General features: G+C 36.8%; 4 protein-coding genes, 1 non-coding gene and 1 pseudogene across 5 annotated transcripts; 3 read left to right on the top strand and 3 right to left on the bottom strand.

Moving 5' to 3' along the window:
- Nucleotides 1–940: 940 nt before the first annotated feature.
- On the bottom strand, nucleotides 941–13794 carry LOC122300924. The gene is made up of 4 exons (XM_043111919.1): nucleotides 13181–13794; nucleotides 3857–4372; nucleotides 2329–2895; nucleotides 941–1653 (listed from the first exon to the last, which is right to left on the bottom strand). The coding sequence occupies exons 1-4, from the start codon at nucleotides 13601–13603 to the stop codon at nucleotides 1135–1137; spliced, it is 2025 nt and encodes a 674-aa protein (XP_042967853.1). The 5' UTR covers nucleotides 13604–13794; the 3' UTR covers nucleotides 941–1134.
- Nucleotides 13795–16545: 2751 nt separating this feature from the next.
- LOC122282357 (rop guanine nucleotide exchange factor 12-like) lies at nucleotides 16546–19911 on the top strand. Its single transcript, XM_043094318.1, has 7 exons — nucleotides 16546–17145; nucleotides 17379–17495; nucleotides 17731–17885; nucleotides 17989–18063; nucleotides 18150–18422; nucleotides 18539–18859; nucleotides 19205–19911. The coding sequence occupies exons 1-7, from the start codon at nucleotides 16758–16760 to the stop codon at nucleotides 19511–19513; spliced, it is 1638 nt and encodes a 545-aa protein (XP_042950252.1). The 5' UTR covers nucleotides 16546–16757; the 3' UTR covers nucleotides 19514–19911.
- Nucleotides 19912–20567: 656 nt separating this feature from the next.
- On the bottom strand, nucleotides 20568–21815 carry LOC122282370 (photosystem I reaction center subunit VI-2, chloroplastic). Its single transcript, XM_043094329.1, has 3 exons — nucleotides 21614–21815; nucleotides 21386–21512; nucleotides 20568–20888 (listed from the first exon to the last, which is right to left on the bottom strand). The coding sequence occupies exons 1-3, from the start codon at nucleotides 21739–21741 to the stop codon at nucleotides 20709–20711; spliced, it is 435 nt and encodes a 144-aa protein (XP_042950263.1). The 5' UTR covers nucleotides 21742–21815; the 3' UTR covers nucleotides 20568–20708.
- Nucleotides 21197–21270, top strand: TRNAT-AGU. Its single transcript has one exon. It is a non-coding gene; the product is annotated as a tRNA-Thr (tRNA).
- A 534-nt stretch (nucleotides 21816–22349) lies between the features above and the next one.
- Nucleotides 22350–24706, bottom strand: LOC122282364 (peroxidase 29-like). Its single transcript, XM_043094323.1, has 4 exons — nucleotides 24463–24706; nucleotides 24143–24334; nucleotides 23426–23591; nucleotides 22350–22937 (listed from the first exon to the last, which is right to left on the bottom strand). Exons 1-4 carry the CDS (start codon nucleotides 24679–24681, stop codon nucleotides 22543–22545), a joined length of 972 nt encoding a protein of 323 aa, XP_042950257.1. The 5' UTR covers nucleotides 24682–24706; the 3' UTR covers nucleotides 22350–22542.
- A 1037-nt stretch (nucleotides 24707–25743) lies between these two features.
- On the top strand, nucleotides 25744–26478 carry LOC122303322 (annotated as a pseudogene).
- The last annotated feature ends 562 nt before the right edge of the window (nucleotides 26479–27040 follow it).

The raw sequence follows: 27040 nt of genomic DNA, 5'->3' as shown, positions 1-27040 counted from the left end.
TATTTAAGGAGTTACTGATTATTTCTTAAATCAGATTTTATATATATTTTATAAAGAATAGTTAAAGATGTAAAAATAAAATAATAAAAATAATAATAAAAAATGAATAGAAAATAATTATTTTAGTAAAATAAAAAAATAATAAAGAACGAGATGTTGGAAGTTTTTGAAAGATAGATAAAATTTAAAAAAAAATGATAAAAAGTGTGATTTCTAATTAAAATTTAAGAAAAATTATAAAATATCGGATGTGAATGCTATTAAAGGGTGCACCACGTCCAATGCACAAGGGGTTCACGATTAACATTTAACGATGCGGGGAGTTTTTTCCATGCCAGTTTCGAGCACAAATAATGGAGTGTTATAATTGCCTTCAAGCTTCTTTCAAATTCCATCCCAAAGACAAATCAAATTAACAAATCGTGGAAAACGTGCACGACAATGATCCAATTCCCCTTTCCTTCCCCAGAGAAGAAACTCTGCCTTTTTCCCTTCCCTTTCTCTTACTCCAGACAAAATGAATTTATAATTTTGAAAGACTGCACAAACACTAATTGAAAATTGATGGGGACAGATGATGTCTCATCTCATTCCAAACAACGGTGCTTAAAAGTCCTGTCAATCGAAGGCTCTGTAATGCTTATGAGTTGGACAGTCCAAATTGCCATTTCCTCATTAGCAGTACATTGGCCTCTGACACAAGGAGATGAGGATGTTGATTTCCACATAAACTGTATGCGGGTTCCATAACATGGACAACCTGTATTAACATGTTGGCCCCATATTAAATACATGCAGGTTCCAGACCATATGAACAATTCAGTAACTAATGTCTTGCGGGGATATTGCAGCATATAAGTTTCAAAACTGATTAATTGTTGCATTCTGCAAAAGCTTTTATGACTACCAAAAGAAAGTAGGAAAGACAAAGAAACCGTAATTTAGGGCCACATAGTTTTCCATTGAAGACTAGGGCCAATGCCATTCCATAAAAAAATCAATTTTACATGAATAGATTTCCTTTTATTGGAAAGATGCTCACCAAAACATTAATGCTTAGAAATTATGTAAATCTAAATAATTAAATGGTGGATAGACATCCAAGATCTCATGCCACATACCTTCTTAACAAAATCAAATCACTGGAGTTAGCAGTGGCTTCTTTAAAAAGTGTGCCTCTAAGTTTTTTATCACAAGGTCTGCCATTGCCTCGCAGGTTTCCACAGTATCACTCCCCACATGAGGCAGAAGAACTATGTTTTCAAGCCCAAAAAGCCGTTCAGGAACTTCTGGCTCATTTTCAAACACATCGAGCCCAGCCCCACCCAACCGGCCTTCAAGGAGTGCAGACACAAGTTCAGTTTCATCGATGTGTAGACCTCTTCCAATGTTAATGAGAATGCCATTTGGACCCAATGCATCAATAACTTCATGGTTCACGATGTGGTGGGTTTCTTCTGTCAAAGCACAAGCAACAATGAGAATATCACAATTGGCAGCCAAGTCGATAATGTTCGAGTAGTACTTGTAATTTTTTTCTGGTTTCTCAGATCTCGAGTGGTAACTGATAGGGCAGCCAAATGCTTCGGATCTCTTTGCAATTGCTGTACCAATCCTTCCCAACCCAACAATTCCTACTGATTTACCACTGAACTGAAAGAGACAAACAAACATGCACATAAGATAATTTAAAAAACGCAATAGAAGACCAGCATATTCAAGTTCCCATTCTAGCAAACCTATCATGCCATCTCTCCAGTCTCCACATCCTTTTTTTTGTTGTCAGTTTTTCAATGTTGTCACAGTTGTTTCTCCTCTTAGAATGTGGTTTACTCTTCTTGTATTTCGTTTTGAAAAGAATATGCACCCACTAGAATTGAAACACCTATCAACAAAAACAAGTAGAACACTGGAATCATCTCCGCTGTATCACATCTAATTTCAGCTTTTTTGGTTATGGATATATGGAAAAATTGAAACTTTATGGCATTTCATTCCAAGCGCTATACGCCGATGAAATATTTCCTAAATTTGGCTAGAGACTTTGCATAAGCAAATACTGGAGTCAAATCACTACGCAATTCCATTTGGTACTAAAATCTTATTTACGAACTAATTGATTGAAGAGGCATAAAATTATGGCGCTGATATAAATGAGATTAATAGCAAAGCGTGGAGATATTACAGACCTTACATAACAAAAATTGTATGTCATTACCGAATCATTAAATCCAGTACCATCCATTGCCAATTGATCGTTAAAACTAAAAACTAATGAAATACAGCAGAATTCTTCAGCAGTCGACAATTAAATGACACGAAATTAACCTTGGTAGCCAATCCGAAATCGCCGTTCTTCCAAAACCCTCTCCTCACAAACCGGTCACACTCACAAACCCTCCTCGTAACAGCCAGGACCAACCCAATCGCCAAATCGGCAACATCATCGGTCAATACGTCGGGCGTATTGGTAACCCTGATTCCTTTCTCCTCACATTTCCTCAGATCAATCTTATCCAACCCCACACTGTAACTCGAGACTATCTCCAACTTGGGCAATGAGTCTATGAGTTCAGCGTCGGCACCGATTTTGGTGTTTCCCACAAGCGCTTGGATGGAGTTGGAGTGTTTTTCCAATAAATCAGACTTCGAGGAATGAGCCCAGAGTTTGAAGAGGTTGAAGCGCTTTCGGAGTTCTTGTTCGAGGTAATCGGACATTGGGCAGGTCATGAGGACGCCTATGGAGTCCATGAAGTGAATGTGGAGGAGGACGAGTAGGAGTAGGGCTAGGGTTTGATTTTCCGTTTCAATTAATATGGTCGGTGTTTTGAGGGAACTCAGAAAGTGGCGGTGGGCGTTTAAGGATTTGAAATGGCGGTCGTGATATTGGCAAGGTTACTCTGATTGGATTATCTATATATAAATGATATTTTTGATTAATGGAATATGAATTTAGATATTGATTATTTTATTTATATAAATTTTTATATTGAAATAATTATTTCTTTATTATATAATAATAAAATAATATAAGATAAATTTGATTTTAACTATTTATATCAAACTTTTACATTAAATTATCTATTTATTTATTATATAGTAATAAATAATTAATAAATTAAAAAGTATTTAATTTTTTTAATTTTTATTTTATTTTATTTTATCATATTTTACTATATTACCTATTATATGTTAATTAGTACTCATATTCTAATTAAATTATGGATTAAAAAATAATAAAGATTTAAAAAACAATAATTATCAAAGGAGAGACTTAAAAAATAATAAAATAAAAATTTACTTGTGGAACAGTAACTATCAAATTTGATTTTATCTTTACATGTACTGTAGCTAAAAGTTAAGAAATTTAATTATAGATAATCCATTGCAAGTGGTTTTTATGTCTAATAGATAAAAATAAACTTTAATTTTAGATATAGATAATCCAACAAAAGTGTTCCAAAGTTACAACGATTGCAAAACTATATCGTCTTGGATTGAGTTCCACTTTTTTCCTTTTTCTTTTTTCTACTAAAATAAATAACTTATTTATAATGCGAGAGCGATGATTGAACATACAACATTAGGAACCTAATGGATGTTATAAACCTACGGGATATTCATATAGATAATCTGAGTGTAATTTTCTCTCGTTATCTACATATTCGGTTCGATATGAAGTTCGATAAAAGAGTCTGAAAGCTAAACCCTGCACTGAAAGATACGATTCTTATTTCCTTTAATAAATCATACATAATCATAAGGTCTTCTTTTTGATCCAGATACAATTGATTAAGTTCTGGAAACAATGGATGCCATAATCAAGTAAATATGCAGATCCCCAAGTAACATATTAAACCAATGGGGTTAACAGGGGTTTGTTCAAAAAGTGAGCCTCCAGGTTTCCAATCACAAGGTCAGCCATGGCAGTCCGGGTTTCCACCGTGCCACTTCCTACATGAGGCAGGAGGACTACGTTTTCAAGCCCAAACAGTTCCTCAGGTATTTCAGGCTCCTTTTCATACACATCAAGACCAGCCCCGCCTAGCCTGCCTTCAACTAATGCAGATACGAGCTCGGGTTCGTCGACATGAGGGCCCCTCCCAATGTTGATGAGAACACCCTTCGGACCCAATGCATCAATGACTCCACGGTTGATGATGTGCCAGGTTTCTTCATTTAGAGGGCATGCGACAACAAGAATATCACAGTTGGAGGCTAGTTCAACAACACTTGGATAGTATGTGTATTGTATGTCTGGCTTTGCTCTTCTCGAGTAGTAAGAGATTGGGCAGTTAAATGCTTCAGCTCTCTTAGCAACTGCCATACCAATTCTTCCCAAACCGATAATACCAACTGTTTTGCCGGTGAACTTGAAAAAAAAAAAAAAGAGAGATTATTATTAAAAAAATAAGGCAAAGAAAAGAAAATGCTTGAGAAAAGAAAAAGAAAAAGAAATTATAGGTGGAACCTTAATGAAGAGCAATATGATGCACATATATGCTGTATATGATGATATGGCAATGCAAGGCCCAAATACCTCCTATAATTGCAAGTAGAATCAAGCTAACCATACCCAATGGAAAGTAAATTTTCGAATGTACGCCCTAGGATATTTAAATTGTGAGGCAGAACCTTTTTTTGCATGTCAACACCAGCTACATGCATGATATCAATATCTAACTACCCCAGAACTGATCATGCCAAAGGCTATTCATTACTAGCAGCCTCTTCTTCTGAGTGCCTCAGTAATTTCTACATTGTGTCATGGTGCAATCCATAATTTGAACATGTTAATTGTTGAACTTGAGTTTCTAAGTGTTAGAATACATAGTTGTAACTAGATGTATAGTATGAGGGTATAATGATCGCTACTCTATGTATATGTATAATTGGATATTCATCAATAAAAACACAACAAAGTATTATCTCTCTCTCTCTCTCTCTCTCTCTCTCTCTCTCTCTCTCTCTCTCTCTTGTTTATCAACTACATGGTATCAAAGAGGTGATTAGTCGATGGTGGTTGTGCGACGGAGTTAGTGGTGTTTTCCGGTGGGTGCTGGTGGTTGTTGATGGTCATTGGCGGTGCTATGAAGTTTCGGCCGGCAGCTCCTTCCCAAGTGGTTTTTCGGTGAAATAAGAGGCTATCTCTGGTAATGGACACTGAAATCGAGGTTGCAAGTGTGGTCTGTCCACTCTAGTGAGTTTTCCGTCTCCATCGACTGTCGAAAGGACGGTGTATTGTCAGCCGAAGAGGAAGTCTCGGAGCGTTTGGCTGCAAGTCTCCACTATCCTATCCGTGGTTGTGCATGCCCCCAATCTGGAATAAGAATCTATTCCTATTTGGAATAACACTTGTTTAGTAACAGGAATACGGTAACCCTTACAGGTTAGGATAGCTTATTCGTGGTTTTGTTTTTATTCTTGAACCAGATACGCTTGAATCCGATACCAGCCGATATAGGCCAAAACAAGGCCAATACAGGCCAATTCAACCCGATACAGGCCAATTCCGACGAAATAGAACCGATATAGGCCGAAACAGAGCCGATACAGACCGGTTCAACACGATACAGGCCGGTTCAGGCCCTAAAATTGGCTGTTTCGACCGATACAAACTGTTTTTCACCGGTAGATCCAATATTTGGTTTGTTAAGCTGGTTTCTATTTTTCCAGTGTATTTGTTCAGTTTTCATCTATATTCTCGTATTTTCTCCATGGAAGCTAAGTTTGAGTCATTATCTATTGCACCAAACGTTAATATGCCTATGACTACAGTGAAATTGAATGGAAAAAATTACATATTATGGTCAAAATTTGTTGAAATGTTTTTCAAAGGTAAGGAGTCTTTGTTGTACCCACTTGGTTGATTCAACGCCTGATTCAACTAGTTCTACTTTTGCTCAATGGGAGCAAGAAGATGCTCAAATTCGTTCCTTGATGTTGGCTAGTATTGAGCCTAATATTTGTGCTAATTTAGTACACTTTGACACCGCTCAAGATATATGGAGGTATCTTAAACAAATGTACTCGGGTGCTGGAAACACAATCCGTATTTATGAGTTGTGTCAACAATTTTTTGGGTTGGAACAGGGTAACTTTGGGCCTAGAAGGGTATTATTCTAAAGTGATGAGCATATGTGAAGAACTCAAAATTTATCAACCTATCACTTCTGATGTTTCAATTATGCTAAAACAACGTGAATAATTCAATGTTGTTCGGTTTCTAGTTGGTTTAAAACCTGAATATGAGTCGGTGTGCACTCAAATTTTGGCAAGCTCACAACTCCCCTCATTTACTGATGTGTTCTCCTGACTTTAGTGAGCCACATTAACTGGACCTAGATCACAGTTGTCTTCTGACCAGAGTAATGAGAGATCTGTTTTAGTTGCCTCTTATGTTGCTCCTGGTGGGCATGGAGGCCGGGGTGGTAGAGTTGTACGTGGGGGACGTGATGCTAGATGTAACCACACTCGAGGTCGTGAATCTCATAAGTGCACCCATTGTGGTTGCACTAACCACTTGGTGGACTATTGTTGAGATCTACATGGTAGACCATCTGGGTCCGCTAATCAAACCATTTGCCAAGACGCTAAATCATAGGCAATAAGTTCTAACTTGAATTCAGAGATGATTAGCATATCGAAGGATGAGTATTATCAGTTTTTAGTCACACGGGCGACTTCATCTTCTAGAGCTACTCTTGTCCAACTAAGTATAGCATCCGCATGTCGTCTCATCTACCCAAAATCTATGGATCATCGATTCAGGAACTAATGAACATCTGACCGGTTTGTCTCATTCCTTATCTGAGTTAGGTACTATGTCATTGCTCAAGAGTGTTACTCTTGCTAATGGTTCTCTTGCTAAGTTATAGGCATTCTATATTCCTGTCATATGTTCTACATGCTCCTAGTTTTCTTTTTAGCTTGTTGTCTATTAGTAAAATTACTCAAAATCTTCAATGTTCTATGATCTTTTATTCCTCCGTATGTATCTTTCAGGATCTCAAGACGGGGAAGAAGATTGATACGGGGCATGAAACTAGTGGTCTGTATTACCTCGATGTCAAGCAGTCACCTACTCGAGCTCTCACTTCCTCATCCGCTTTTGAATGGTATTGTCGCCTTGGACACCCATCCCTTTCTCTTTTGAAATGTCAAGTTAAGGATCTTCAAAATGTCTCTCTTTCCTTGTGAAGCATGTTAGCTTAGTAAACATCACCGTGTGTCTTTTGTATCTCGAGTTGATAAACAAGCATCTTGTTCTTTTGCATTGGTTCACTTTGATATATGGGGACCATTCAACATTGTATCAAACAAGTTTTAATATTTTGTTGATGACGATTCTGGTATGACATGGTTATTTCTGATGAAAGCACAATCTGAACTCCTTTCCATATTCAAAGTCTTTCGAAAAGAAATTAAAATTCAATTTAGACAAAAAGTTCAAGTTTTGCGTTAAGAATATCAATCTAATGTCATTCCTGCTTACTTAAGCAATAAGAGAATTGTTCATCAAACTTCATGCTCCTACACACCCCAACAGAATGGAGTGGCTGAATGCAAAAATCGTCATTTGTTAGATGTAACTCGAGCACTTTTACTGCACATGCATGTTACTGAACGTTTCTGGAGTGATAGTGTTCTTACTAAGTGTCACCTCATCAATCGTATGCCTTCATCTGTCATCGATGGTTCCTCTCCCTTCTCCATCTTGTTTCCCTCATTGCCATCCTTTTCTCTTCCACCCCAAAATCTTTGAGTGTGTTTGCTATGTTCATAATCTTAGCCCAGGTTTTGATAAACTTGATCCACGTGCTACCCAGTGTTTCTTTGTTGGTTATTCCCGAACTCAAAAAAGATATCACTGCTATAGTCCTACTCTTAGACACTACTTCAGGAGTGCTGATGTCACATTTTTTGAGTCCATACCCTATTTCTCAGACATGTCTTCGATTGTTGAGTGTGATCATCTACCATTACCTACTCTAACCCTTTCTCCTCCACAATCACCCACAGTTACCCAACCCCCTTTAGTGCCTTCTCTTGTCCCTCTACAGGTGTACTCCCGTCGCTCACAGACCTCGGGTCTCCAGTCTCCACCAACTTTGTCTCTGTCTTTAGACCTTGAGTTACCCAGTGCTTCAGAATCTCCACCTATTGCTCTTCGAAAAGGTACTAGTTCTTGTGTTACTTAATATTCGATTAGCCAATATGTCTCTTGTCATGTCTTCTCTCCATCTTTTACTTCTCAATTGTCAAAAGTTTTTGTTCCTAAGACAGTTCAAGATACTCTATCTAATCCAGGATGGAAGACAGCTATGGAAAATGAAATGGATGCTCTTCATCATAATGGGATATGGGATCTTGTTCCTCTACCGTGGGGAAAACAACCTATTGGCTGTAAATGGGTATATACAGTCAAATTCCATCCTACTGGCTCTGTGGAATGTCTGAAAGTTCGCTTGGTAGCTAAGGGTTACACTCAAATTTATGGCATTGATTACGACGAAACTTTTCTCCCATTGCCAAAATTTCATTTGTTTAGGTATTGAGTATTGATCTCTCTTACTGCTAATTTGGATCGACCCTTATTTCAATTGAATGTTAAAAATGCACTCCTACATATGGTGACTTAAATGAGGAAGTGTATATGGAGCAACCACTTGGGTTTGTTGCTCAGGGGGAGTGTCGAGGTACAGTTTGCAAGTTAGAAAATGCATTATATGGCTTGAAACAATCTCCTCGAGCATGGTCTGGGAGATTCTCTAATAGTGTATTGACATTCGGTCTTCATAAATGCTAAACAGACCACTCGGTATTTCATCCAAGGTTTTAAAAACCGTTCCGTTCCGGCCGGAATTTTTTGTGCCGGAACAGTGACCGGAACCGGATAGGTGTCTATTCCGTTCCGGGTCAAATTCCGGCCGTTCCGGTCAGATTCCGGCCGTTCCGGTCAATTCCGGTATTCCGGCCGGAATAGTAATTCCGGTCCCAAAAAAAAAAAAAAAAAAAAAACTCTCTTGTAAATAAGTTGAAAAATAATGAATAAAATTGTACTTTTAGAATTCAAATACCTCTTTCCGTGCACTAGAAGTATTGTTACTTTTAATAATCTGTCTATTCTTTAATTTTTTTCCTTTATTTTTGTGTCTTAACTCAAGTTTATGATTTTTTTCAATATATATTCATTTTATAAATCTTTAATTCTTCTATATATATACACATATACATATCACACACTTACATATATATGTATTTATTTTATTAATTGTTAGTTTATATATACATATAAATATTTATATATAATATATAATTAATCCCGAAACGGTACACCAAAACGTACCAGTACCGAAATATTCCGTTCCAGTGACTCGACCGGAATGGTCTCTGAAACGGATTTCAAAACTTTGATTTCATCTGCATAGTGATGTAGGTCATATCTTATTGATTGTATATGTAATTGATATTGTAATTATTTAGAGTGATTCAGCTGGAATTGCCAGGATAAAAGAATTTTTACATGATCAGTTTCAAACAAAAGACTTGGGCAAACTTAGATACTTTCTTGAAATCGAAGTTAGTAGATCTAAAAAGGATATCAACCTATCTCAAAGAAAATATGTGTTTGATCTTTTGAAAGAAACTGGCATGTTGGATGCACGGTCTATTGACACTACTGTGGATCCAAATCGTAAACTCTTGAAAGAGGAAGGTGAATTGTTTGGAGATCCAGGTCGGTATCAAAAACTTATTGAAAAATTAAATTATCTGACTATCACTAGACCTGATATTTCTTATGCAATAAGTGTATTGATCCAATTTCTACAAACGCATAGGGTCTCACATTGGGATGCTGTAATCCATATTCTTCGATACCTTAAGCAAGCTCCTGGCCTTGGGTTGTTGTATAGACAAAATGAACATTTTAGAATTGAAGCTTTTTCAGATGCTGATTGGGCAGGATCTCATTCACATAGAAGATTGACAAATGGATATTGCACCTTTATAGGAGGTAACTTAGTTACATGGAAGAGGAAGAAGCAAGCAGTAGTAGCTCGATCTAGTGCAGAGGCCGAATACAGAGCAATGGCTCACATTGCTAATAAGCTGACATGGTTGCAACACTTTTTTCATGAAATTGGGTTTTCAACTCCTGTCCCCCTTCAGTTATTTTGTGATAATCAAGTTGCAGTACATATTGTGTCTAATCTTGTGTTCTATGAGATGACTAAACACGTCGAGATTGATTGTCACTTCATTCGAGAAAAGATATTCAGTGGTAACATTTCTACACCCTTTTGTGAAGTTTGTTGATCAACTTGTAGATGTGTTTACCAAACCACTTTCTCATAGTTGACTAAAGTTTAATTGTTCCAAGCTAGGTTTATATGATACATATGCCCCAGCTTGAGGGGGAGTATTAGAATACATAGTTGTAATAAATGTATAGTATGAGGGTACAATGGTCACTACCCTATGTATATGTATAGTTGGATATTCATCAATAAAAACACAACGAAGTATTTTCTTTCTCTCTTGTTTACCGACTACACTAAGGTTTAAATACTCTTGGGTGCAAACAATTTTTATGAGCTCTTGTATTGGAGGAACTTCCCCTTGAATTACCTGAGGTGCACATTTAAGAAACTCCTTGCCTGGGCCTGTGCACCCCCAAGATTAGTCGGGACTTTGTTCTCGAACAAACAGTTCCAATAAAAAAAAATTGTTGAACTTGAGTTTCTCTTCATAAATATATATACTACATTGCCGCCTTGCTATTAGTGATAAGCCTAGATATCGGACTAGTTTTCTTACTGAGGACAGGACAAACTTAAGCTACTAAAGCTTGCTAGCAGCCAAAAAAATTTGTATACCCATATCTCATAAAGCTGAGCACAGAACTAAAACTAAAGAAGGAAAGGGGAAAAAAGGTGGTACAAAATCCATGACTAAACCTATAGTTCAACCAACCCAGTTTCAAGCTTTATTCCTCTAATTCTTCTAACAAGCCAAGCTTAAACACTACCAAGTCCACTCAATAGTGTTCCTCATGGCTCACAAGTTAAGAGAAGTTCAAGCAGTATTGATGGTCAAACTCATAAGGAAACTCATCCAAAGAAAACAGGTGAGAATACAAGTTGATTTGATGCCAGCATACTAGTGAGCTAGAAGGATGAATAGTGGATGTCAAACGTATGCAGTAATTTCTATTATATTTTTTTCTGATACGTGGTAATTGCTATTATATGCTGGTGGATTGAATTCTAAAATGGATGAAAGAAATTTGATAAAGCTAATTGTCAAGCAAATAAAGGCTCCTTAAACAAAACAAAGATTGGCCAAACAAATACCAAGCTGAGCAGTTGACAGAGCTACATAGCAACTGTTGAGAAGCTCATGGAGAAGAGGATGAAATATTTTGCACTTTCCAGCATACACTTAACACAGAAGTATCAACTATGTGAACTTTTTTTTGGACAGATAAAATCTCTGCACTTTTTAGCAACATGCATAACAGTCCTAAGGTTGAAATCTGACTAACATGACTTGTGGATGGTTGAGTATTATTAGGCTTCATGTACTTTATCATCTTCCTTCTGGTTTCCACATTATATCACGTAGTCAGCCTGTTATTTCACATTAAAACTATGCTCATCTACAATTTCCAGCGTCTCTAGTATCGTGAATTTAATGCAAGGCCCAATGATGGCAAGGAATCCCAAAAAATCAATATTCTTGCTTGCAACTGTCACAAAACCACAGTGGAATTTTTAGTTTGCACTTGAAACCGCCCTAATAAAGTGTTTAGAGCATCCTGCATTCTCATCTGAAAACCCTCCTGCCTCATAAATTAGTTGGCTCGACAATTTACTTGCACTTTAGTGGTGAAACTAAAAGCATATAAAGTCATAAGTATTTTTCAGCAATTATGCAAATAAAAAAAAAATACAAAATATCATAAGAAAACGAAATTGAGAATGGCAAGCGCATAATGTGAGTCATGAGATACAAAAAGGCCAAGTTGAAGAGCACAAAAAGCCGAAAGCTTACATACTTATTGCAACCATAAAATCACTAATTCTGCACAGAATAAATGGGAAACAGACCACAGACCACATATTTTTTTTTTTGAGAAAAAACCACAGACCACAGGTCACAAATAAATATGTACATTGTTCACAGCCCAAGAGATTGTCAAATTTTTTCAGGCTTACAAGTCCTTAACTGAACATACAGTTCATAGATAGGCTGTTTTCTCTGCTAAACTAGTATTGGAACTCTACAATGCTCCAATTGGTAATCATGGTGTAATCGGCATCTTAATCCAGCCATGCAAGCACAAATAGGATGCAATGGATACACAAAAAGTGCAAGACATACAGCAATCAAACAAAACAAAAAAGTCACAAAGACCAACTCACAGTCACAGAGCAACCAATCTGCAGTTATCAGTCAGCGAAAAATATAAAATGTAGTTCATACCACATAAACTTCAATATTTTCTAAAACGAGATACAGGTAGTTCTGTACAGACATATTGAACATGATCAGAATCACATTTCACTACTAGCAATGAAACATTGGTAAAATCAAATTCTTCTTTTGATATGCACAAGCACAATCCCCGCAGGCCCTAGATTCATCGTTGCCTCTAATATGAAACAAAAATAAAACCAGACTATCACACTAAAGACGATTAAATAAAAAATCAACAAGTCAAAGACAATCACAAACTTCCTCAACGTCATCACCAATTCAACCCACGTATATACGAATTATATTTCCCTACAAATATAGAATAAAGGAGTTTGTGCACCAATATCTGCCATAATATGCAGCTTATTCACATATTGATATCAGTATACAACAACTCCTAAAATTGCAAAACATTCCCATTAATTCATGAAATCACATCATACAAGCACACAAAACCAAAACGTAAATCAACTATCCCAGCCATTTCAAAGGATTCAAAATTATCAAACGCACAGTCAACCAAAAAAAAAAAAAAAAACAGCTACCACAGAGGAAAAAGAAATGAAAATTCACCAAAACAATCATTTCAGCAACAAGTTCAACCAAACCTACAATACCGCACATATATCGTTAGTGCCTTTCTGATCGTAACATAAAAGTATAAAACCAATTAAGAAGCAAAAGGAAAGCGAATAACCTTAGTAGTCAACCTGAAGTCCCCTTTCTTCCACGCCCCACTCCTCACGTAACGATCGCTCGCACACAGTCTCCTCAGCACCGCCAGTATAAGCCCGATCGCAAGATCCGCCACGTCCTCGGTCAGCACGTCCGGCGTGTACGTAACCCTAATCCCCTTCTCTCTGCACTTGTCCAGATCGATTTTGTCCACTCCGACACTGTAGCTCGAGACGATCTCCAGCTTCGGCAGAGCGCTGATGAGCTCGGCGTCTGCTCCGGCAGCTGCGTTGCCGACGACGGCGCGGATGGAGGATGCGTGTTCCTTGAGGAACTGTGGCTTCTGTGGGACGGTCCAGAGCTTGAAGAGATTGAAGCGGCTCTGCAGCTCCTGCTCGAGGTAGGCGGACATCGGGCAAAGCATGAGTACGCCAATGGACTCCATTATGGTTCGGGATCGGGCTTCAGGTTTGCTGAAGGTCTAAGGTGGTGGTTCACCGTCTGCGTTGTAAGCCAGTGAAGGGCAAGTGATATTATTTATCTGTTTGTTTATTTATCATCATTATTTAGCGCTTAACTGGAGCTTGGCGGCGGCCGGCGACCGAATATGTTACGTTAGATGATAATGCCTTGTTTGAATTGACTGCTCTCCTAATATCATCTACTCATTACCCCGAAAAAAAAAAAGAAAAAATCATCTACTCGTTATAATTTTATAAAACATTATAATTTTTTTTATAAAATATAATAAATAATTTAATTTTAAAATTTTAAAATTAAAATAATATTTTAATAAGATTTTATTCCAGTTTTAAATTTTATTTCATTTATTATTCAAATTTTCTTACCTAGGAAAAGCAATTTGATTTTTCTTTGAACTCGTTCCTGCATTTTACGGTATAAAATACATTATAAAAATCTAGTTGTAAGTATAATTATATATTAATATGTGTATCAATTTAATATAATTAATTAAAAAATAAATTTTATTTAAAACAGTACTAATTTAAATTTTAGATATAAAAAAATTAATATTGATACATAAATTAATACACGATTTTATTTACATATAGTAAAATTTAAATATATTATACTAAAATACAAGTGGCATATTAATTAATTAATTACAGCTACTATCGTACCAACAAGATTCGATATATGTCATATAATAATTTTCTTATTAATAAAAAATTAATGGCAAAATTTTCTTGCGAATATATTTTAAGTTCAAATATCAATATTAGAAAATAAAGACTCATTTGGTTTTATAAATTGTCTTAATCCATTTCATCTCAACATCTAAATATTATATAAACACTTTTAAATTTTAAATTTTTAAATTTTTAACTTTTTTATCTAATTATTACATAATCATTATAATTTTCAAAAACTTCTCAATAAAATATAAAAAAAAAATATTTTTCAAGTTTTTTAACAAAAATTATATTTAAAAAATTATATTATAACTATTAATAGCATGTTTTGTACACTAGATACTAGGCATCGAGAACTTGCAGTGTAGGAAAAATGGGGAGTTTGGGACTGAAAGAAAACTTCAAATGCCAAAGTTAGTATTTCAGTTCGTTTGAGAGAATTTTTTACTAGCCAAAGAATGTGACCTCAGATGCTTATCTGATGCTTGGCTTTTATACTTTTTCGTTGAGACGGTATTCTGTGCTCCGTGTCAGAGGCCCTCATTTCTCATTTAGGGCACACGTTGTCTTCAATGCAGCATAGTGTGCTCAAGCCACACCTCAATGGCAGGTGGACGAGTGTGTCCACCTTCTATGCAATCTATCAGGGACAAGAGGTGTCATCGTGATCTCCGTCCATATCCTGTGTCTACTCCTTAAGATTGTGTTTGATCATTTGAAATTTTCATTTTAAATTTAAAATTTTTATCTCATCATTACAACTTTCTCAAATTTCAATACAAAATATAATAAATAATTCAATTTTTTCTTAATTTTTTTAAATCTCAAAATAATAATAATATTAAAATATAATATTTTAATATTTTATTTTAAAATTTAAAATTTTCATCTAAAAATTCTTAATGACCAGAACCTAAATGTAGTGCGGCTCTATCATGATGTGCGTTTGCAGGGAGTGTCGGGGGCAAGTCATGTCCATCCTCTCCATGTCGTCCAATTTCTCACATAGGCATTGGGCTTTCTTTTTCCTCATGTGCTTCGTGGCTGACCAATGGGCTTCCAGGACAGGCCCATCTCATGAGAGATACAAACACATCTTTTATTAACAATATTTTAATTTTATAATATTTTTATTTAATTTTTTTATTATTTTTTAAAATTCTATAAAACATCTTAATTCAAACTATTTTTTTATTATTTATTAAATATCTCGTTACTATTTATATATTTCTCATCTATATATATATATATATATCTAAATTAACACCTCGGGAAGCATGATATAGGAAGTCAAACTTAAAAAAAAAGGAAAGTAAGAAAATGTAAGGAAACGGACTAAAGGTATGGAATTTCTTTTTTTATGCTCGCGATAGGTTAAAATTTTACAAATATTCTTAGATGGATATTTTTTTTTATAAATATCACTCAAATACATAACATTTTTTAATTTCAAAATTTTAACTCTTTTATCTAATCATTACAATTTTTTCAAACTCTTAAATAAAACACAAAAAGAAATACTATTTTTTCAAATTTTGAAATAAAAATAATATTAATAAATAATATTTAAATAATTTTATAATATTTTTATTCAATTTATTTTCTTTCATTTCCTAAAATTCAATAAAATATCTTTACTCAAATAATTTCACTATTATCTACAAATATATGGAGACATCCTAAATATCCAAACATACCCTAATGTCTCTATATATGGAGATATTTTGGGTAACTGTTAGAGATATTCTAAATTTATGGGGATATCTTGTGTAACTGTTAGACCAAAATATGTATCCTGTTACAAAGTAAATTAGAGAGGAACTTAAAAACGGTTATTTAATTTGTTGTTCTTGTTTAGTAGTCCTTAAAGCTTCTAATTATATCATTATTGGGAGAAAGAAAGAGAGAAAAGAAACGTGGCCGGTTACACAGAAGATACTGTTTTTGTTCTCAATGAGTCGATTGTGGCCGATACATAGCGAGGTGTGGTCAGCATGCATGCGGTCTCTCTGTCTTTCCCTGGATTCTAGCTTCGTTTGACCTTCAAATAAAAACCTCAACCATCCAATTCACTCGTACCAAAAAAGAACAAAACAAAAACATCATGAATTTATCTTAACCAGGCCATTTCCCATGCAGCTTTCTCAAAGGATGCACCCCACGTTCCAGCAACCTAAAATCAGAAAAAGTAAAAACTGACACACAACCATCAAACAAATCACGTCAAAGTTATTCTCGAACACAAATTCCACCAAAGTTTTTTTTTTTAAAAGTAGTATCTTCCTTAACCTCTTCCTTAACCATTTGGGAGTTCGGTTTTTTTCTGTACTACTTTTTCCATCTCTCTCTCTCTCTCTCTCTCTCTCTCTCTCTCTCTCTCTCTCTCTCTCGTAACAGAAAGTATAGACAAAATAGCTCTCTGATCTCCCACCCCGGCCTCCCAAGATGTCAGACAACTCCCATGTGTTCTACCTTGTTCACTCTGCAAAAGTTTTCATGAGAAAACTGAAACTGGATCGGGGGATCGAAGACGAAGAAGAAGAAGAAGAAGAAGAAGAAGAGAATTACAGGTCTAGATCAATGTGCCAGGTGCGAGGGATGCATGAGAACGCAGGGCAGCATGCAAAGAGCATGAGCTTTGATAGTTCCTCATTAGAACGTACCGATGATGATTGGATAATCGGAAGTCAAGGATCCAGACCTCTAAATGATAAGCCATTGGAGAGACATCAAATTGGTTTTGCATTCAATAAAAATGATAAAGTTTCTGGTTTGCGATTGAGCAACGACGAAGCTGCTGCAGCCAAAGAAGCCAAAGACAGGCAAGCCTCAGGCAAGTCGGGTTTGTTTGCTTTTTTCTTTTTCTTTTTTCCCCATCGAATTACATTCTACATATAAAAGTTTCCAATGCAAAAAAGTCATTTCAATCATTCATCATTAACAAAAAATATTGGTGTAAAATCTTCGTTCGTTTCTAATTTCCCCTGCAGATGTGAAATTGATTCTAATTCGTTTTTCTTACCAATAATAAAATGAATCTGTCATTCTTGTTCGGATTTGATTCAGAAATAGAACTGCTGAAAGAAAGGTTTGCTAAATTGCTTTTGGGTGAGGATATGTCTGGTGGAGGAAAAGGTGTTTCTTCAGCTTTGGCATTGTCTAATGCAGTCACGAACCTTGCTGGTATTGTTCATGAGATCTACCCTCTTTTCAACCCACTGGTGTTGACTGATTATTTAAGAAGCTTTATAATTTGCTCAAGAAAGAGAAAGTATTATTTAATTTTGGTACATGCTAATAGTGAAAAATAGAGTTTAAATGAGGGCGATAAGTATTTTTTCGGTTTTCCTTTCGAAAGAATTAAAAAGAAATAAAGAGAAACTACTGAACAAATTTCAATTGCATGCAATGCATGCAGCTTCTATTTTTGGTGAACAGTCGCGCCTGGAGCCTATGTCTGCAGAAAGAAAAGCAAGGTGGAGAAAAGAAATTGATTGGCTCCTATGTGTAACCGATTACATTGTCGAATTTGTTGCATCTCAACAAAAATCCAAGAATGGAGTCGATATGGAGGTAAGTCTCTCTCTCTCTCTCTCTCTCTCTCTCTCTCTCTCTCTCTCTCTCTCTCTCTCTCTCTCTCTCTCCTGACAAGTGTTTATGTTTTATGATTTAACAGATAATGGTGACCCGGCAAAGAACTGATCTACACATCAACATCCCCGCCTTGCGTAAGCTTGATGCAATGCTTATTGTAAAGACACAAACTTTTGATCATGCTTATTGTTTCACGAAGATTATAGGGGCTGATTTTATCTAACACGCGAATACTATCTGTAGGATTGTCTAGATAATTTCAAAGACCAAAATGAGTTCTATTATATGTCGAGAGATGACGACGACTCAGATAAAGGGAAAGCAAAGAGGAAAGACGACAAATGGTGGCTACCGACTCCTCAAGTTCCCAAAGAGGGTCTATCTGAAATGTCTAGGAAATTTTTACAGTATCAGAAAGATTGCGTTAACCAAGTGCTTAAAGCAGCCATGGCCATAAATGCTCAAGTTCTATCAGAAATGGAAATCCCAGAAAATTACATTGAATCCCTGCCAAAGGTAAGGAATGAATGAACAAGTCTCATACAAATATTCCATGCAATTGTAGTGCCTTGTTCCTTTCCCTTATCACCTTTGGTTTCTTCCTTTTTTTGGGGGCTGGGGTACTACGGAAGAATGGTCGAGCAAGCCTTGGGGACTCGATCTATAAGAGCATTACAGTAGAATTCTTTGATCCTGGACAGTTTCTCTCCACCATGGACTTGTCATCGGAGCACAAAATCTTAGACCTGAAGAACAGAATCGAGGCTTCCATAGTGATTTGGAGGAGGAAGATGAACCAAAAAGATGGGAAATCTGGTTGGGGTTCAGCTGTGAGCTTGGAGAAGAGAGAGCTCTTTGAAGAGAGAGCTGAGACCATTTTACTTCTCCTCAAGCATCAGTTTCCCGGGACTCCTCAATCTGCACTAGACATCAGCAAAATCCAATACAACCGGGTAGAAACACATTCCGCTTGTCGCCATGCTAATTAGTATTTATACACAATCCAATGAGTCATTGATGCAATTCATGCTAATCGTGAAGTCACGTATCGGACCTTTTTTCAGTAATTTTTATGGCCTTTTTGCAGAGGCACTTTCAGTGATCACCTCACCAGTAGATATGATTATGAAAAGTGAAAACTATGGATAAAATATATATATATATATATATATATATTCTAGTGTTCTGCCCCATTGTCAAATGCTTCCAAGTAAAAAGGATCGTGCCCATGACACATTCCCACAACTTTTTGCATATTCTATGAAAATTTGTATAAGAAATTCTTCTTGGCTTCGCAGGATGTTGGGCAGGCTGTCCTCGAGAGTTATTCAAGAATACTGGAAAGCTTGGCCTTCACAGTTTTGTCACGTATTGAGGACGTACTCTATGCTGATTACATCACTCAAAATCCATCACATGCCGCATGTGGAAGGATCCCTTTAATAGAATCCCCACCTACCACAGGGACAGATATGTTTCCAGTCCAAGAAGTGAACAAAGAGGCGCCCATGACACTGTCGGATGTCATGGGTTGGGGTCTGGATAAAGGGGATGCAGAGTCAAAGGTTTCAATAGAATATTCAGATGAAGTATCCAAAGGTATGTAGAAAGTAGCCAACATAGCGACGAACAAGAGGGTTTCTTATCTTGAGAAGTTGGGTGGTTTGAGAAGTCCAACGGTACGCCATTGACAGCATTAGGGGGAGAAGATGAAAGTGAGAGAAAATTATGATTAACACACATCATAGACAAAGAGAGAGAGAGCATGAAAGGAAAAGAAACACACTGAATGACATAGCCTGGCCACGAGATATAGATTTTCAGAACCATGTGGAGCAATCTCTTAGTTTGTATTACATGTTTGGTTCTGTTCCTTTCGTAAATAGGGAAGAAGGAAAACTACAGGGCTCGAAGCATTTTTTACACCATTGTTTTCCTGCACAAGAAAAGTGGCATTGTACTCTACAGCTGTATACTTAATATATGAATAGGTGACTTTATCTCAGCTAGCGTACGACAATTCTCATCCGTGTGTACCAGTACTTCCGTTCTCCTAACTGACAGGGTTTGGAGCACTTCTAATTCTGATTTTATACTTTTTCATGGAACTGACCCTAGATCATTGACAATATACTATTTAACAACAGAAGAAAGCAGCTTCTATTGCTGCTCCGATTAGAATCATAACATCATGAATCACTTTAAGAAACATCTAAAAGATTGTTCAACTACTAACAATGGCCACTGGACTGACTCGGAATCGTAGTTTTCTGATTATTTGTGACTTCTTAAAAGGAGAATGATCAGAGCATGGTGCATCATTTTAGGCACAACAGGCAAGGGTTGTAGAGATATGGTGCTTGGCTGGTCAAGTATAACAGAACAGGCTCAAAAAAGAAGCTAGCGGCATTTGCTCTTATCGATCAGAGAATTTAAAAGGAAGATATAAAGGACAAGTACTCTGTTCAAAAGGCTAACCAAGTTGTCCCAAAAAGGTTAAAGTTTTGTGAAATGAACCAACAATTTATCTCAAGCTCTTGGGGACCCCAATGCCATTCATCCCTAATTAGCTTGTAGATATTCCCTTCATTCAAGTGATATAGTAATGACAGCATATCAGATTAACTAAAGTATCAAAGTCAAACAATTTAGACAGAGACATAAAACCAATGCGCCGATTAGCATTTCAAATAGATAGTTGATGAAGGATCTTAGGTAGGCTTTAGACATACTTACAATATCCAAAATCAAAAGAAGTTAAAATACAATGAAAAGCTTGAAAGCAAAGGATCTGCAAGCAAATTAGAGCTTGCCACGTGGGCCAGGCTTCGGTGGAAGTTGTGGGCCCTTCACAATTGGTAGGATGTCACCCGAAGCAGTGGCACTGAAGTAAGCAAGGGTGGAACCACCTCCCAAGATCAAGAATTTGAGCAATAAACCCCTCTTGGTGAATGGAGCTGCAAATGTCTCAAAGAACTTGCTCTACAATTCCACACAAGATAATAAGCCGTGTAACTCAACAACGTTTGGACAAAGGTTAAGACATATTACAAGTTAAGCGAAACTTCATGCATTGAACCAAATGCTAATATTCCATATATAGCCGTTAGCTCAATTCACAATATAACCTTCAGATAACTCAATCCAATGACCTAACAAAGCAACCTAGCTGTTAATAGTACTCAGCTTTGTTTAATATTTCAAGTTTTATTTTTTATTTTTTAAAAATGAGATCAATCCTCATATGATTCCATGAATACAGGTTAAAAACTTAAAACCGTCCGCGCAGAGCTTTCATAGCTCAGTTGGTTAGAGCACCCGTTTAGTAAGCGGGAGGTCTTGAGTTCGACTCTCAATGAAAGCACTCAAAGTTGTTTCTTTGGCACGATGCTTGGCCCTATTTTTCCTAGAAATTTTTTCTGGAATATCTGAAATATTATCGTAGCGTTATTTAATGAAAGCATAAGCGCGTCACAAACCTGAAGAGGGTTGTAAGGTGAAGGGGCATCTGAGCCATACAAATCCCATTGTCCAGTGGTGTTCCCCAAGTCTTCCAAATCAAAGTAGACGCTCTTGTCACCATACTTTGCCACCACCGCACCCGCCCTAATCAAATACCAACAAGAAGAAGAAGCAAGCTCAATGTAAGGTAGTCTTAGCCAAATATGGCTGAAAAAGATCATTTTCTGGCAGCTGAATACTAGTACCTGAAGCTTTTGGTTCTCAGGCTCTGGCGAGTTGGCTTGACATAGAGCTTTGTTCCTGTCAGGGAGCTGCTACCAAGGCCCTTGATGGTGGCTGGTTGAACAGCAGCTAAAGTTGCTAGAGAAGCCATAGCCTTTTGCTTCAGAGATCAACTGACTAGCTTTTTTTTTTTTTTTTTCTGTACGGTTTGGACAGAGGGAAGGGATTTTTGGGGTTTTTTATCCTTTTTCACGGATCTTGGCGTGCCACGTGGTCAGCTAGGTGTTCTTGAGAGGATATGATCCTCATTTAGGTGCTGCCATTTGGATGTGAGCGGGATAAGCCTATCCATTCATGATCCCTCTGAATTATAGGCCACAGTTTAGTTTACACAAAAAAAAAAAAAAAAAAAAAAAAAAAAAAAAAAGAGAGACAAGAAATAAATAAGTAAAATAAATCGCAAGAATTTTTTATTTTTTATTTTTAAATTTCTTGCTCAAACGTTTATCTGGAGTTAATGACATAATGCCATTTTCATTTATGAATTTAAATTGTATGCCATTCTTTGGGACGTCTGCAGACGGTTATTCTATCAGATGGGTCGTGAGCTATTGAACTGGGTTTAGATCATATCCGTTGACTCTCTTGGATTGGGCCTTCCTGACGTCGAGTCCAATGTTAATGATTTTTGAAAACATTAACACCAGCATCATCTTCAGGATTAATTTGCCTTGTTAAGCAAGTCAAGTCACTGTAAAATGAAGGGGAGAAAAGTTGTTTTGAACCATTGAACATCGTTCTTTGCTATCTGATAAGATATCATAAAGTGGAGAAGCAAATAAGGAAAAGACGAGGAACACCAAATAGATGGGCTATTCTCGGGCCAAGTACTCAGGTAGCAGGGTTAGGCTGCGGGAATTTGGGGCGCATAGTATTCAAACGAAGTAGAGGTCTAGCTATTTTCGAAGCTACAGTCGCTCCTAATCTCCCCCTTTTCTCCAACTAAAACCTTGTAGCTTGAGAGCTTGAGAAACCCAGATGTAAACATATGAAAGAACTGCTGCATGTCCTTTCCAAACGCAATTACATGTGGCATTGTCCTTGGATCTGTAGCAATCTCAGAATCAATCTTGAGCAGTCCTCTCCCATTTTGGATATCAATGAAGTATTGATTGTCAAAGATGAATGCAGTGGCATCATTTTGGGCAAATGCAACATCCGACAAAGAAGGATCGCTGCAAACTGTTTGCAGCAGCAACAAGAAGGTCGGTGACAACGTGGGATCAATTACTGGCCTAAGTCGCTCCTTAAAGTTCCGGCAGTGCCCTATGCCTAGAGTATGACCTCCTGCAACCAAACAAACAGATCATGAGCGCAGGACTATTAACTTGCATACTTACGACACATAGTACCGGTGTATGATGGTTTCGTGTTTATGGGAGTTGATATGTAAGGATTACTGCAAAAAGCTACATTTATTTTGGACTCTTTTATGACAGCGCTAGCCCATTTCTTCATCATTACAGTATCGCTTGCATCACTTGATATGAAGACACTCAGCACCAGCACTCTTCAGGATATGGAACTATGAAGTTCTGTTGTCTAATACAGAAAGGGTATCTTGTACAACACATGCAATGCACATAATAAATATATAATTTCCATTCCCATATATAATTAGTTTCATATAATTAATTTTATTTTTTGTTTATTAGGTTAATTTCCATGCCTAAATCATGCTAAGCCCACATACGCCATGGCTGTCTCTGTGTGTGTATAAGCTGAATGTATAAGCATGTCTATAGAGAAGTTGGAGAAATGAAATGCTATCATACCAATTAATGCAACTCCTTCTTGTAGATTAATGTTCTTTTCATGGAAGATCTTAGTAAACTCATTAACCGATATGTTAGAAGCCGGAAGCTGATTTTCAGCTCTCTTCTTGCTTGCAGAAACAGAATCTCTTCTTCCAGTTAAAACCTCGATAAATGGTCCTCCTGCCTGTAAACGCTATCATGCAAATGAGTAGCGAATTTTGGCTAAATAACCATTAATTGGCATCTATTATGGTGACTTAAGTAGTAAATTTGCAATCAAAGTCGAGGTTCAAATACGACAAATGAAATAAAATATAACTTCTTAGATTCCGTACGTGAATCAGCAGCATATATTAGCATGCATCGACTGATTATGACTACATCAAACTTGTACAAAATTGTGTTATTTTCTTTAAGAAAGCATATCAAATCAAACCATCATCACCATCATCTAAATCCTTTGTTGGATTAGCTGTATGACCTTCAAGGCAACAGATTTCCAACTGCCAATTGTTGGGGTTGTTCCAAATCCATTGTAGAAAAGGCTGATAGTCAGTTTATAAGTGTGAGGGAAAGCCTCACCTCTTGAACTAATTTTTAAGGTTGAGAGAGATCCAAAACCATCCAACACCAACACATTACCATGACACTGATTGGTGTCTTTTATAAATCAAACTCACTTCAAGATCAACCAGAAAATTAAGCAATGTTAGAAAACGAACCAAACTAAGTTACCAGGTGAATAGCGTCCCTTGCAGCCAACTGTATAATATCAGCACAAGATACAGTTTGAGGACAGACTTCCTCAAGAGAACTTTTTATGTTGTTCATGAGGTCGAGCTTTCTTATTCCAAAATTCTTCTGAGACTCTGCTTCAATTTCCATGCTGTTTGATGATTCCTTGAGAAGAATCGAGCCATCACAACCCTGCAAAATGTTAGTTTCTATGAACATGGTAACCGTTGATGATATTAAAGTCTATTAATACAGCCATGATGAGTAATATCCGAAAGCCACCGAACACACACACACCCCGAGAGAGAGAGAGAGAGTACATCAACTTGACAGTCATGGAAAGCCAGTCTTAAAAGGGGTGCAGCACTGGAAGGATCTGTGAGCATACTACTTGTAACGTGCTCTGTGACAATCATCTCAGCATCAGGACAACTATTTTTATAAAACTGCAGCTCAAGTACTCCACTGATCCCGGCAATTGCAGTACTTGCAGGGAAGCAACCCAAAGCGCACAAAAACAAAGCCAATGGAAACCTCATTGTTCTTCAGGACTCTACCCCCACAACAAGATTAAAGTTTGAGCTGGTCTCTGTCCATATATGTATATGGAAGGCAGAACCTTTTATCGACGGTTTCATCCTAAGGAATCTAGAAATTCGTGGAGTCAGTAATTAATGCTAGTGTGATTACTGGGAGTTCACATGAATCCAATATAAAGTTATGGCATGGTTTACTAAATTGGTTAGGAGATGAACTCATCCGTAATCCATGACATTCAAAATTGATCATGTTTGTCACGACCCGCAAATTACTGTAAAGGAACTAACCTGTTTAATAATTAGAAGGGGTTTAATTAGGATTAACTCAACGCGACTTGACATTACCTAAATCTGACACCAACATGAATTTCCAGTCCCATCTGAAGTTAGTTGCTTAGCTTTTCATTGTTCGAGAAACAAAATTTAATACACATGACCCAGCTAGATGTTGACCTTTGCGGCTGTTTTTTCAGTGCACAGACACAATGGCAGATCATCAGGTTAAAGCTACTAGAGAAAGTATATTTATAGTTGCAGTACTTACTAGATGTTGAGCCTGAATCCGATTCACAAGTGGTGGTTAATTGGCAGTTATTGGAGGTTAGGGATGGGTTAATTCATGTAGTACATCAAAGCATAGGTTTGAGGATATATAGAACACATGATTTACAGAGAGATTAACGGAGCTGCAGAACATTTACTTGCAAAAACAGGAGCAGCGCGCTGCAGGAGTTGTGAAGCAAAGGCTTCAATTTCAGTGTATTGAACGTTTTTTTTTTGCCACAACTGTGTAATTAATGTGGTGTTACTCAGACCCATCTGAGGTAGTGAGATTAATAACATTTATGAAGCATCGGGTTACTGCCCAACCTTTGCTTGTTTTCACGAGCATTGGCCTAGGATAATGCTGCCCCAATAAATATTTTAATTATATAAAAAATAAATTATATAACATTTAATTTATACTCTTGAATATGTATTTCGTATTATTTTAATCTATAATTTAATAACATGGTATTAAATTTCCGTAATTAATCTGCATGGGTACATACGTTACAATCCAATCCGCTTACGAAATTCGATATCTTGAGGAAACAACTTATCCCCCGCCAAACTCAAACCCGATTCAATGCCTCTCACGGCCACGCCCATCCAACTCCCTCCCCTACACACCCTTAAGCTCTCTTCTCCGTTTCTCCATGGCTGCTCTCCTCTCTCCCTCCTCTCCAAATCCACTTCTTCCAACACCCCACAATCGCGCACCTTCCTCCCTTCCATCAAAGCCATGAAATCGATTCAGGGTAAAGTCGTTTGTGCCATCTACGACAAGACTGTGGCTGTGGAAGTGGTGCGCTTAGCGCCTCATCCGAAGTACAAAAGGCGGATCAGGAAGAAGAAGAAGCACCAGGCTCATGACCCAGATAACCAGTTGTTGGCGACATTGTGCAATTGGAGAAAAGCAAACCCATCAGCAAGAACAAGACTTTCTTAGCTGTGCCGGTGCGGATAAAGAATTTGAAGACGAAGTGCCAAAGGAGCTTCGATCCCATTGGAGTCTCAGCAGCAGCAGCAGGCTTAGAGTGTGGGCTCAATCGTTGTCCATTTTGTGATTTTGCGGTGCTCTGTGCTTAACTCCCTGTGATACTGTTTGAAATTAGCGTTACTTGATGGGCATCTCAGGGTTTGAATTGATGTTTTCGCTCAAATATATGTAATTTAATTGTATATGGTTTTGGCTTTGATGCTTTATTTTCTTGATTCTGCTCGAATTTTTTTGTTTATTAGATGGGTTTGGTATGATGGGTGTGAACAAAATCGTACTATTTTTTTTGTTTTTTCATTCAGTCTTTGACAGAAAATACTAGTGAGTGCTTGAAGACTGGGTTTTGATTGATTAGGATTTGAGTCATTTGACAGTCGACGTATAGAAAAATAATTAAGAGAGGATACCCAAGTGAAATTGCGAGTGGATGTGAATGAACAAATACGGATAGAGAAGTGCTATTTGTAATTGTGGTTACTTAAGCGTCACGTAATCTTTTAAAAAAAAATAAATTAATACGAAATTCACATGAAAAAATTAACTTTTTTATTGTGGACTCTATTTTTTTTAAAGTGATTACGCGACATTTGCATACTCTATAACTGTATGTAACATTACTAATACGGATATAGATCATTAAATATAAATTTATTAGTGAATAATGTGACCGCAATGCACGTGGTGTGGTATTTAAGGGTGAAAAATGAGATTTTTTTTTTTTTTGACAATGTTAAGAGTGATTATTAATCGTGCCTATCAAATATGTATATTAGCACAAATAATTTTATTTATTTATTTTTTTCTTTAAGTACTTTT

The sequence above is a fragment of the Carya illinoinensis genome, chromosome 1, assembly GCF_018687715.1.
Source record: "Carya illinoinensis cultivar Pawnee chromosome 1, C.illinoinensisPawnee_v1, whole genome shotgun sequence".
Classification (NCBI taxonomy): domain Eukaryota; kingdom Viridiplantae; phylum Streptophyta; class Magnoliopsida; order Fagales; family Juglandaceae; genus Carya; species Carya illinoinensis.
Note: the sequence above shows the minus strand (reverse complement) of the source record. Positions and strands in the feature narration are given on the sequence as shown.